Raw genomic sequence first — 14,016 nt, 5'->3', positions numbered from 1 at the left:
AGACGTACGAGGTTTGACTAGGCATTCTCTGGCAAAGTGTCCTTCCTTGCCACAATAAAGACAAAGAATATTTTTTCTTCGCTTGTCTTTTTCTTCCGCAGTGAGAGGTCCTCTGATTCCTCCTATTTGCATGTGTCTTTGCTGTCCTTAACCTCCTTTTTCTCAGTACGGACGACTAGGAGTTTAGCAGGAACGTTCCGATTCTTTTCTCCTTTTCTCTCAATTAGCCTGTGATCCAACTTGACCACTAAATCAATGAACGCAGGACAATCTTCAGGAGGATCCACTATTTGGGATAACAGGTCTTTGAGCTCATCACGCAGCCCCCTATAAAAAGAGAGGTACTTTTTTCTTCTGGCCAATGTGTTTCGGCTACTAATCTATTGAAGCTGGTAATATACGAAAGCAGATCCTTGGACCCGTCTTAGATTTAGTAAAGCATTGCTACTAGCTTGCGTGAAAGTGTGTTTTGAGAAAAGGCTCTTCATTTTGTCTTGAAACTGTGGGAAATCATTCAATAATGGATCGCTGTTCTCTACTAAAGGAACAGCCCAATCTGCAGCGTTACCAACTAGATAGGAAATAACAAAGGCGACTTTGGCAGCATTGTCTGGGAAGGCAGCTGCTTGACATAAGAATTGCAGATGGCACTGATTCATGAAGATGCTATATTTAGTGCTATCACCGTGAAATCATTCAGGTATGGCTAGGGGGACTGGGCTATGTGTATCTACCGTGAAATGCACTGGAGGGATATTCACTTCTTCTCTTGCAGAGGCCCTACTACTATGGGAAGGAATAGAAAAACGAGCAGGCTGGATATAGCTCTTCTTACTTTTTGGAATGGTTCCTGGATTTTGGGCTTTCATCTGATCTACCTCTCCCTGGAGGCGTTGATTCTCAGCCCGTAGTCTCCCTATCTCTGATTGAAGGTCTACCAATGCTGCTGTGAGTTTTTCCATAGAAGGACTTTGCAGAGCGGTATGCAATTCTGTGTCTAAGGGAGTTCTAGCACCGTCTAGTTTCATCTGTGCTCGGGTGGAACACAATTTGTGGGCTTGGCTTTCTGTTAAGTGTCACCCCTTGTAGTATAGGTGAGGGTGATAAGAGTTCCACGGGAGCGAAGACAATCTCACCCTCACCCCCTAAACGCAGGCTCTGGCGGAACGGAGTACCCCATCACAGAACACTGCTCCCAGAAGGCGAGGAGAATAAACCAGAGTGAACCCCACTCTACTCCTCGTGATGAGTCAGGCTGCCCCAGATGAATGGACAAGGGAATTCAAAAAGCTGTAAAATAAAATAGAAGTCTTGTTATCCCAATAAATGAGAGATAATTAATATTATGAGAAGGCACGTGAATAAGTCAAGAAACAGGAGGCAGCCCACTTACCAACCAATGAGCTTGCTGGAGCAATCACTGGGTCTTGGAGAGAAGGAGTTGAGTCACTCCTACTTTTGAATCTGTCACGAAACAGTGTAATCTCCAGTACAGGACCCAAAATTAACATGGAGACTCTTTCTGGAACTTACTTGAACAGTTGCCAGGTTAGTGTTGCAGAAGTCCAAAAGTAAAACCTGACTTACTAAAACTAAAATGGCATCGAAATAGAGTCTGTACCAAAACTGATGTCCACAAATGAAGCTGGGAACTTGCATTGCTGAGAGCGGCCAAAAATAAATCTCAGCGTGCAAAATAAAATATTCTATATGGTTATTATCCAAAAAGGAGCAGGGGAAGGAACACTGGCGATAATGCTGAGGCGTGGAGAAGCAGCTGCTTCAGGAAGGTAGGGACGGAACTAAGCCACAGGAGACATCATTGGCAACAAAACAAAAGCTTCTGTAACAACAAAGGCTCGATCAAAGGCTCGATCCAAAGAAAACGAAGGGAGATGCAGGGCACAAGAAACCAGATGGAGGAGAAGAAAGTACAAAAGGGAGAGGAGTGGCTAAAAAAACAGCCGGGGGGAAAAAGAGGACGCAAAAGGTAGAGGGCGCGGAAGCCTTGTAACTCACGAATTCTAGGCGAGCTTCAAAACTGGGCGAAGACAAAGGATCCGGCGAATTTCAGGAACGGCAAATCTCGAAGAAGATTTCAAAGGTACTCGAGCACAGTGGAAAGCCAAGCGCTCTCTTCTTCCGAATGCGTCATTTTATGTGCTCTAAGGTTCGTGTCAAAAGTATCTATCTGGGTCGCATCTCGGAAGGTAAGGGACCATCTACAAGTCTCCGACTCCATGTATTCAGGTGCTTTCTCACAGTCTCAATCCTGTGACTATACATGTAGCCTTCTTCCTGGCAACAACACTAGACCACCAGGGATTTGTTTTTCTGTTGTTGGGGGATCGGCCACTTAGGCAAGGGTCTCTCTCCTGGGGTCATGTTTAGTCCATGTTTCAGCCCCCCCCACCCCGTGCCCACTCCCCCTGGGCTGATTCTGCCATTCTTTAGGAGGCCCAAACCAACTTAAAGCCAGGGAATAACTTATATTTATAATAATGGGGATCGACCCCTTGGACAAGGGTCGCTCTCCTCAGGGGGCCTTGTTTTTTTTAGTAATTTGGTCCCCCCACTCACCCAGAGGACAGATCGACAGTTTGTAGGCCGATCTGCCATCTGGGACGGTCAAAGCCCACTAGACACTAGGGATTGGATGCTTCGTATGACGGGGAGTGGCCCCTTGGGCAAGGGTCGCTCCCCTTTGTTGGGGAAAAGTTTTGCCCGTTTTCTGCACCTCCTTGGGGCATATCGTCCATATTTTTAGGCCCATCTGGGATTTTATTTATTTATATGCGGGGAGTGGGTCCTTTGGCAAGGGTCGCTCCCCTTTTTTGGGCCATGTATTTGGGCCGTGTCTGCCATATTTTCAGGCGCAGGCACAGAAAACCACTAGACACCAGGGAAGGTTTGTGTGTGTGTATGTGTGTGTGCGTGAACTATAGTTCAGCTGATGATCTAGGTGTACTTGTTTATGTGGGCTAGTGCTTAGCTGGCAGTCTGTATAGACTGGCACTTCGCTGGCAGTGTGTGTGGACTGGCACATGGCTGGTGGTGTGTGTGGACTGGCGCATGGCTGGTGGTGTGTGTGGACTGGCGCATGGCTGGTGGTGTGTGTGGACTGGCACATGGCTAGTGGTGTGTGTGGACTGGCACATGGCTAGTGGTGCGAGTGGACTGGCGCATGGCTGGGGGTCTGTGTGGTCTGGGCGCATGGATAGTGGTTTGTGTGGAATGGCGCTTGGCTGGTGGTGTGCTTGGACTGGCGCTTTACTGGGGGTGTGCATAGACTGGTGCTTGGCTGGGGTTATGCGTGGACTGGTGCTTAGCTGGTGGTGTGCGTGGACTGGTGCTTGCCTGACGATGTGTGTGGACTGGCTGATGGTGTGTTTGAACTGGGGATTTTGCCGGCTGTGCGTGCCCATCTACTTCTGGTTTGCGATGTGTGTGGTTGGCATTTAGGTGGTAACTGCTTTATTTCTTGTCATCATTTGGGATTGTAATGTTTTATTTCTCTTTTTTAATCTAGTGTGAAGGTTTACATTTTCTGTGCTCCAACTCCTGCTTGCGGTTTCGGCACTGGCAGATTTGCAGTTTGTGTAGTTGCATGTGTTTGGTAAAAAAAGTTTTGTACTGTTTACTGTAAATGTGTGGGAACTTGGTAGAGTACTTTTTAACATAGGTCACCATTTATACATAGATGACCTCTACACTGGTGTGCAATAGTTCGGGGAATTGTTCAAAGTGCACAATGTTGCTTGTGGCTCTAACTGTAAAGTTTACCCAAAAGAGCTTGTTTGCAAAAAAACTTGAGAAGGGACAGTGCCTTGTGTAGTGATGAACGTCTAACTGTGAAGTCTTCTGACAGGAGAGATGTCTACATGCTGACTATCATCCATGATGGAAGTACTTCACCTATGACAGTTTGGGGTCAGGTTGCTGTAGTGCGCAAACCTGTGTGCATTTATACAATAATCACATGGGTGCTGTAGATAGTGTAGATCAGAGGTTGGAACCTTTCACTGCTGTTTGTAAGGCTTACATTTGGTATAAGAAGTTGGCTATCTATTTATTCCATTAGTCAACCGTCAATGCTTTTATTGTATTGAAGGATTGTTCTCCAGAGTCAAATATTACATTTGTTCAGTGTCAACAGTTTGTGATAGGCAGTCTTGTTGTAGTGGAACAGGAAAGAGTTCCTAGAGTTGCAGTGGTGGAGGATGTGGCTAGATTGAAAGATTGCCACTTTCCTGATCACATTCCTCCCAAGGCCAAAAAAGGCTTTCCCAACAAGAAATGTAGAGTCTGGTACCGAAGAGGTATTCGCTCTGTGTGTGCCCATATGTTTTAAATTGTACCACACACAATGGAGTTTTGGGGAGCAACAGTGAGCGTAAAAGTAAACTGACTGGTCTGTATAGTTTTATATTTTTTGTTTAGATTTACCGGTTAGCATTAGTGTGATGTATTTAGTTAGAGTTGTTGTGTTTGTAGTTATAGTTTTATATCTACTTCCATTTGGCTTGTGTTTTCTATTTTTTTTTTTTTTTAACTGTGATGGCGGTGTGCGTGAACTGGTACTTGGCTGGTGGTATGCGTGGGCTGTTTGGTTGGTGTTGTGCGTTGACTGGCGCTTCGCTGGTGGTGTGCGTAGGCTGGCGTTTGGATGGCGGTGTGGTGTGCGTGGACTTGCGTTGGTCTTGTGGTGGGCGTGGACTGGTGCTTGGCTTGCAGTGTGCTTGGACTGGCTTGGTGGTGTGTGTGAGCTGGCACTTGGCTGGAGGTGTGTGTGAGCTGGCATTTGGCTGGAGGTGTGTGAGTAGTACTGACTTGCTCTTAGCCAAACTCCACTGCACACACTCTGTCAGGTGCCGGTGATGTTTGCTATATCAGTCATGTGGGTGTACGAAAGTGATGGGCCCTTAAATGGCACTGTCTGCTGATGTGAATGCTCTGATGTGCTGGGCTCGCGGCTGGTGGTGTGTATGGTCTTGTGTGTCATGTATGAAAGGTAGGTAAATGGCCTGTAAAGTCGTTGGTGCCTTGTCGCGGCTTTACAGCTCACGAGCTGAGTCATTGGTTCCGATTTTTGTCCTTTCAATTATGAACAGTGCAATTAATTTTTGTGAAATCTCTCGTTAATAAAATATACATTTTTAACCTTTCACTCACTCTTGTGCCAAATCCAACCTGCATGTGTAAGTACTTGAGGAATAGATGGTTGTGCAGTAATATTGGTCTTTTCTGTTTTTCTCTGCCAAGGTGTACATTGTCTCTAGGAAGTATCTGCCAACTGTAGATATTATTCTCTGACACACAGGACGGTGTGCCTCTCGTGGACCCCAACAAGGTTTCTTACCTACAATGCCCTGAAAACCTTCAAATATGACTAAAATCCCACATTCTCCCTGCATTATTGTGCCATATACTTTCAGAATCAGAAAGAAACTACAAATCTCCTACCACCCAGTGTTCGCCCTGGTCTCTCGCTATAAATGCTACCTCACTTGTGTGGGTGCACCATGTGTCGGCGACCGGGAAAGGCCCAAAACGTATTGAGGCAACATCGAATTTATCTATCACAAAACTACCTGGTTTTGCAAGGGGGTCACGTGCGTTTCTGGTCCTGGGCTTTAAAGCCATCTAGGGGAACTTAGCAAACCCAGACATTTCTGAAAACTAGGCAAGTCCAGGGAGGTGTGGCTTGCATGGATTCCCCAATGTTTTCTTACCCAGAATACTCTGCAAACATCAAATTTAGCTTAAAATAACATTTTCCCCACAGTCTACCTCACTTATGTGGGAGGGTCAAGTGCCAGTGACAGGGAAGGGCCAAAAACGTGTATAAATTGAGAGAGCACCAAAGCATGTTCATAAGCGCGGTTTTCTTTGCTTTATACGTTTTTTAGGCTGACTCTGCTTTGGGCACACAAACAAGTGAGGTATTATTTTTATATGGAGACCAAAGGGATTGCTGGGTAGTAGGAAATGTGTGCCTATGCAGTGATCCCAAAAAGAAATGTGATTTATTTAGCTAAATTCGAGGTTTCAGAAATGTCTGGGTTTGGTAGGTTTAAATACAATACAAACAATCTCTAATCTGGCCTATCTAATTTAAACAATGGTAATTATTCAAACTGGAAATTTCTCCAGAAAAAAAAAAATCTCAGCACAAAGGCTAAATTCTTTCCAGTTTTTTTTATTTATCAAATTGTTTTTTTTAATTTTCTGTATTTTAATGTACTCTTTTGTAAATTTATGTTAAACTCATATACTCATACAAACATTTACAAATGAGACACAATCATATCAACATTTCAGTTGGAAAGAAACCTGAATTAGGTTCTCTCAGTTTTGATACAAGTTATATTATCCCCCCAAAAAGATTACATCATCATCCATCCATTCTCACAATTCATTCTTCTCACACATACCACAGAGAAGAATCACAATAAAAACACATCTGTAATGGAGTCCATCACAGTTATCAAAATCACGGTTAGGCATTCGCAAGTCCATCACATTGTTATCCCGTTGGTTATTCTCTTGCTTTCGTTCTTGGGTAGGACTCCCATATGTGTGATCACTGGCCTGGGTTCGGTAGGTTGCCCTATGTGGTCGCCGAGCACAGGACCAAAACACAGGTGCCCCTTTGCAAAAACAGGTAATTTTGTGATAGATAGGAGGGCACCTGCGCTTTTGGTCCCAGGGGAATCGACAAATCTTGGGTACCTTTAAAATCCCAAATAGCCAAAAAAGGCTTAGTAGCGAAGGGGTTAAGATATAAAGGTGCAGCAGCCCAAACTTACCTATCTGGTTCCAATTTGTGTGATAGTCCATGTGGTGTGTTAAAACTTCATGTGTGGCTCTACTCCAAGTGATGATGTGTTGCATTATGGTGATACATGGGAAGCTGCTTTATCCTATGCCCCAGTGTACATGTTACCATTCATTAATGTATACTTTCACTCCATTGCTTCCCATTCGCGGTCATGAAAAGAACGTACCTCTTCCAATGCTTGAATAAGTTGCACAGTTTTCCTGCCCGCTGCAGTGGAGTCATCATAATTTAGAGACATTATTTGCTTTGAGATCTCCCTGAACCAAGCTTGCAAGTTTTCTGGATGGCAAACAGAAAAATAAAGAAAATGTAAAATAGTGTACCATACACAGGCTCTGTATCCGTGTTCTTAAATCTTTTGGAAAACCATGGATACATTTCTCAACTATGCTTCTAAAAGGTCCTTAGGTAATACGTGTCAGCGATACAGTCCCTTTTTAGGTCTCGCTGGCGTTGGAGCGCGAAGCGCTCCCGCCAGCGAGACTATAGTCACCTTCCTCCCTGCCAAGGGAGTCTGAGCTGTGAACGAGCAGCTCCAAACCTGGGCACGAGCCGACTCAGGTCCGTGAACGCGCGGGAACGTCAACGTGCACGTTCACGCGCGTCACGCTCCTGTCCTCCCGCGTCTCTTCTGAGGCGCGCTCGAGGCCGACTTGCGGTGTGCTGTTCCAGCGTTAGGTAAGTGAGGGCCGGGGGGGGATTTGTTTGCTTGTTTTGCCATGCCGCCTGGTTCATGCATATGTTTAATATGAACGGCCAAATCCCTCGGTGTTGCACGGCCGCTATCCTCGGTGTTGTCACCCCCACCACCTCCCGCCCCTCGCTCATTGTTTGCCATGGCTCCTGGTTCGCCCATACGTTTAATATGCACTGCCGCTTTCCTCTGTGTTGTCACCCCCTACCACCACCCTCCCCTTGCTCCTTGATTGTTCTTTCCTCATTTATTTCCGACCAAGCTTAATTTTGCCGCTTTCACTTTTTCGGTGCTGGGAAACCAATGTTATTGGAGGAAAAGTTCAAAGATCCGTTTTGGAAATAGATAGGAGGGTGAGAGAAAGATGGAGAATGAGAGAGAGAGAGAGAGAGAGAGAGCGAGCGCGAAAGAGAGAGAGAGAGAGAGAGAGAGAGAGAGAGAGAGAGAGAGAGAGAGAGAGAGAGAGAGAGAGCAAGCGCGCGCGCCAGGGACATCAGCAAAAAGAAGGGCAGCGCCCACATGTCTAGTGCAGGCTGCCGTGCGCACACATGTGCTGTTTTAATATTCATATAGCGCCTACATAGCTTTGAAAGTGCGAAAACGCTTTTTAGATCTGCACTGGCCCTCCTGTAGAGCTACCTGAGATTAAACACCATACCATATCGCATCATACCTAGCATACCACGTCCTTCCGACATGTTCTGACGTTAGCATACCATACAGTGACGTAACATAACAGAACCAGAGACTAGTATCACATGCCATAGTATGACATGCCAAATTAACACGTCACGACACAGCTTAGCATACCATAACCTGATATGACATAACATGGCGGCATAGTACAGCTTCCCCGTACAACATGGCATATCTGACATGACATCGCATTCCATTTTTGGGAAGACGTGTCGCCTCGCCAAGTGTGCATGTTTGGGCTTTATGTTAAAAACAGTGAATGTTGTTCTAGTGCACCGGGCACTTACCCTAGCTATGCTACCATCTACATCATCATATTACAGCAGCGAATCTATTTTACGTCTTTGGCTGATGTTGTTGCACAGATATTGGTTTCAAATACATAATTCTCGGAAGCTTTCTTACTGAGCAGAGGGAGGCTGAACGAGCGAGCGTCATAGGTCATAGCGTCATAGGTTGCTCTTCACACACAGGACAGCACCTACCATGCAGAGCACAGAAGCTGTTTCACAGTGACACTGAGCGCTACACGAATATATAAATATGCAAGAGCAGTAAAATGTGCATAATTCCCCTGAAAAAAATCATTTTAACTAATGTTTTCTTGAGAAATCCACACATATTTCATATGTAATTTTTTCATGTATAAAAAAAAATATACGCGAGTGGAATGCGTTTTAGCGTCCAGTAATGCTGTTTTGGGGTTTAGGTGACAGGTATAAGTCACGTGTCCTTCTTCTGCGTGGTTTATGTCCTCAGCGCCTGTATGTATCATATTGATTATGTAAATAAGAACCACCTAAAACTAATTGCGCATGACGTCACACATCAGGCTTTCATAATACTGTGCTTTGCTTAGCTCAACGGCACTCTTGGACGTGTATCTAACCTGTTTCACCAGAAAAAAATGCTAATTAAATAAAACGCTTGTATCGCTCCACCTGGGTACACACTATTAAGCATTCGGAACAATAGCACAGTGGGTAATGTTCTTGCTGCTAGTCTCTTCGTGTAACCTAACAGTGACAACATCATCTAGTATCAAAGCGCTGTAACAATTTTTAGTGAGTAGTTTTTTTTTAGACATGATCAAAGACATATTTTAATTATATCATAATCTTAAACACATCTAACAGTTTTGGAACCCAGGAGCAAAGCTGAAACAAGCACTTGCAATGCAATAGGTCTCGCTTTTGTGAGAGTTTAAGCTATTAGCATTGTAAATGAAGATGCCTTTTATTTATGTTTTAAAAACCAAAACATAATAAAAAGACATTGTCATTTACAATGCCAATAGCTCAAACTCGCGTAAATGCGAGACCTATTGCATTGCAAATGCTTGTTTTAAATTACATGCTTTACATGCTTTACCTCATCTTGCATTCCCTAAGAGTATTCACGTTTTCAAGATGAGGAGTTTCTATAGTTTCTTGTCATGCAAAACATTACTCTTGTCTAGAGCACACTTTGAACTTTGTTGCCTCCAGTTGTCTGAAAGAGTTTAGGTTGTACATGCGTGTTTATGATGGGGCAAGACTGAAAGCTCTGAAGTTGAGGTTGAAGGCAGTGAGAATTTCCTACAGTGCCTCTCAGCGGGTCATAAAGGTGTGCAGACTATATGCCCATCCAATTCCTGGTCTGTTACAACTGTAAGTGAAGGGGGGGGGGTGTAAGATATGCAGATGGAGGATTTCAGAAAGATGTGAGGAGAAAAGGGTGTACACATCTTACAGAGTGAAAGACTGCAGAGGAACGTGGTGTGAAGCAGAATATGGGAGTAATTATGCACTCTGAAGACCACTACCCCTTCCACCGACAGGTGTGCAACCCAAATATTAAAACAGACTATCACTGGCACATGATATCGAAGACAAAATATTGAAACTAAAATATCAACAGATAACCCAATGCAAAATATATGTACCTTGGTCATATGTATAGCTTCAAGGCACATAGATGTAGAGTTAGGAAAGGTAAATCAAAACTTTCCAATGTGCACTTATCCTTCAATATTCTGTCCACAATATTCTTGTGGGTCGATATTCTGGAGGTTGATAGTCAGTAGTACAATCCATAGATCTTAGTAATGTTTCATTCACAGTTCTACATTTTCAGAATTTGTATTTAAATTGAAACATTTTCTATTCTAATTATTCATAACAAAATCATTGTTGTTGTTCTTTTATCTGATACAGCTAACAAGCATTGCCAACACCAACATGCCTGATTTGTTTTAGGTGTATGGTAGCTATTTTGTTGTATGGCTTGGATACAATAAAAATTAAACTTACTAAGAGTCTCCCAAATACTGGTCAGGTGGCACACTGTATCACGCACTGTATTTTAGATCATGTTTTCTAGACCATGACTTTGATTTGCTCTTTCTTACGGAAACGTGGTTATCAGACAGCACCGACTCGGACATCGTCGTGGCCCTGCCTCCAGGGTACTTCTGTCAAGCACTTCATAGACCCAAAGGGAGGGGAGGGGGGGTAGCCATAATTTTTAAGGATCATCTCACCTGTAGAACCACTGATGCTCAAATCGAGGACTGCGAAAGCTGCCAATTCTCCATTCAATTCTCCCCAGCCCACTCCCTGTCGGGCTTACTGATCTACCGCCCCCCGGGCCCCCCGGGAAAATTCCTTAACGCCCTTATTGAATCAGTCGCACAACTAGCATCCTCTGTCAGCAATTTTCTCATTTTAGGCGATCTTAACTTACATTTGAAAGACCCTACAGATCGGATAGCCGTTGACCTTCTCCAAGACCTGTCGTCACTCAATATCCGACTGGTAAACAATGAACCCACCCATGAGAAGGGACACTTATTGGATCCCGTCCTCACCAATGCCACAGCCATCACTACTAAGCCTCCCCTGATCCTCCCTTGGACAGACCACTTTCTTGTCCCAATCTCTTGGGAAACACCCCTCACCAACCCTCAAAACCCTAAAATTCAGACCACTGACAGACGGTGGCACAAACTTGCACCTGAGGAATGGGCCGCCGTTCTAGCAGAGTCCACTCCCGAGCTCTCCAGCGATCCAGCTATGGCTGACGAGCAGGTCACTGAATGGATCACCTCCTCTCTTGATGCACTCATCCCTAAAACCTCCTCTCTCAAAAACCCCAAAAGAGTAGCCTCGGCTCCATGGTACACACCAGAGCTTAAAGCCCTGCGGCAAGAGTGCAAGAGAACGGAACGATCCTGGAGGAAAGTCAAATCAGAAACAAATAAAGAGATCTATTCTGCTTCTCTCCTTAATTACAAAACCACCATCCGTAAAACCAAAATCGTGTTTTTTCAGGAGCGAATAGAGAAAGCAGTATGCTCCAGCAAGGAATCCTATGCTATCCTAAAAGACCTTCTGAAAACCCCAGCACCCGGACCTAAACATTCCACTGACCCTACAGCTGACCAGACCAAATGCCAACAATTGGCGGATTTCTTTCACGGGAAAATCCTAAAAATCCTCAAGGCTATTCCCTCCGCGATTCCGGGTGAGGAACACGATCTCCCGCAACCGTCAACACCCTGCCATCTTTCTTCATGGGGCCAAGTCACGACTGAAGAAGTAGAAGACACGTTAACATCCATAAAAAGCGGCTCTCCTAAGGATCCCGCCCCACTCCGAATTCTCAAAAAGGTAGCCTCCACGATCATCCCCCCTGTGACTCACCTGATTAACACCTCACTCCAAAAGGGAGTCGTACCCCCAAGCTGGAAGGCGGCGGTCGTGAAAGCTCTGTTAAAAAAAACCTCCCTCGACCCCGAAAACCTGGCAAACTATAGGCCCATCTTCCTACTCCCAGGAATCAGCAAGATTGCTGAAAAACTGGTGAATAGAAAACTTTCCCAGTTCCTGGAGGGCAATAACATACTAAAAAGCTCCCAGACGGGCTTTCGCCCAGGGCAGGGCACAGACATCGCCCTCCTAGCAGCGGTTGAAGAGGCCAGAACGCTACTGGACGGAGGAGGATCAGTGGCAGTGATCCTCCTCGACCTAAGTGCGGCCTTCGACACCGTCGACCACCGACTCCTTATCAAAAGACTCAAGGGAGCCGGTGTAGAGGGCTCTGCCTTAGCCTGGCTTACATCTTTCCTGGCTCAAAGGACCTACCAAATCTGGGAGAACAACGCCCGCTCCTCCGAAATTCCCCTCCAATTTGGCGTGCCTCAGGGCTCCTCCCTGAGCCCCACTTTATTTAATATCTATATGTCCACATTGGAGGAGGTCATCATTCCATTCGGAGTGAGTGTCGTCAGTTACGCTGACGACACACAACTGGTTGTGTCACTATCCCACCCCAAACAACAACCAGCAGATCTATTTAATTGCCTTGTGGAGGTCCATCACTGGATGAACACCTCTGCCCTAAAATTAAATGGGTCAAAAACGGAGGTTCTGCTCCTGGGCCCAAAAGGACTCACACTGTCCCCAAACATCTGGCCAGCCTGTCTGGGCCCTCCTCCAGAACCCAGAGAGGAAGTAAAGAGCCTGGGAGTGTGGCTTGACACCGACCTCTCGTTCAACGTGCAGGCAAAGAAAGTGGCCGGGACCTGCTTTGGACTTTTGAAGTCATTGAGGAAAGTCCTGCCCATCCTGCCCCCCAACTCCCAAAAGTTGCTTATTGAAGGCCTAATAATCTCGAGGCTTGACTACAGCAACGTGATATACCTGGGCGCCCCAGAGATGACCCTGAATAAACTTCAAAGAATTCAGAATACCGCGGCCCGTATCCTCACGAATACCCCTGCCAGAGCGTCGGCCAAACCGGCCTTAAAACTCCTCCACTGGCTCCCCATAAGAGAGCGGGTCAAATTCAAGGCCCTGTGTCTGGCCCACAAACTACGACGAAATCAAGGCCCCCCTGCTCTCAAGAAATTCATCGCCCCTTACAAATCCTCAAGACCTCTCCGTTCTGACACCGAAAACCTCATTGTTGCCCCCAAATTCAAGAGAGCTCGATCGGGAGGAAGGCGTTTCTCAGTCCAGACTGCACGACTTTGGAACGCTCTCCCCCGAGTCCTGCGTCTCGAACCTCAATACCTCCGGTTTAGGAAACAGCTCAAAACCCACCTCTTCCCACAGTGAATCACTCCTGGCCCTTATCTTGTTCCTTGTTCCGCCCTCCCTGTCCTCTTCCTTGTCCCTCCTTCCCTCTCCCCCTCCCTTGGTCCACTGTACTCAGGAGATAAGATTTTTTAGCGCTGGGATGCCTCCGGGTGACTACGCGCTCTACAAAAATAAATAATAATAATAATAATAATAATAATAATCTCTTCTAAGGAATTTTTCCTTTGGTTCTTAAGCCATGCCCCTTTAGAGACTGTTATCTAACAAAGAGGAGGGGAGGGGAAGGATCAGATGTGATCCAGTAGGGCTGAGATTACCACTCAAGAAGGGTGAGTGGAAGGTCCAGCTGCAGTCACAGCCCTGAGAATAGTGGACAACAAGAAGGAGGCTGGGTTGTTCCTAAAGGAAGAAAAGAACGGTCACTAAGGTGAGAGGGGTAGTACTCAATGAAGAGCTAACCCTGGGTATCCATTGTGTTGGATATAATGGCCTCACACACCCTTGCGAGTGTCATGCTTCATCATAGGCAATGCTCCTCGTTGGGCAGGTGGTGCAATTCCCAATGGGCACACCTCAAAGAGGGGCTCTTTATCGGAGATCTTTTATCCAACTGCCTATGGGTGAAGTGTTGGTGAGGGGCCAGAATAGAGTAGATGGTGTGGGTGAGGATAAAATGAGGCACAAGGTACCGGAAAGCAATTTTA

The 14,016-nt window shown here is 45.6% G+C and overlaps 1 protein-coding gene across 2 annotated transcripts in view; it reads right to left on the bottom strand.

Moving 5' to 3' along the window:
• WASHC5 (WASH complex subunit 5) overlaps positions 1-14,016 on the bottom strand; it is a 415,933-nt gene that overhangs the window by 321,766 nt on the left and 80,151 nt on the right. For both annotated transcript variants that reach the window (XM_078686781.1, XM_078686782.1), the window contains one exon: positions 7,008-7,120. In XM_078686781.1, coding sequence (XP_078542907.1) covers positions 7,008-7,120 — 113 coding nt within the window. The remainder of the gene's footprint in view (positions 1-7,007; positions 7,121-14,016) is intronic.

This window comes from Lissotriton helveticus, chromosome 4_1 (assembly GCF_964261635.1).
Source record: "Lissotriton helveticus chromosome 4_1, aLisHel1.1, whole genome shotgun sequence".
Classification (NCBI taxonomy): domain Eukaryota; kingdom Metazoa; phylum Chordata; class Amphibia; order Caudata; family Salamandridae; genus Lissotriton; species Lissotriton helveticus.
This window is presented reverse-complemented; position numbering and strand designations above follow the sequence as displayed.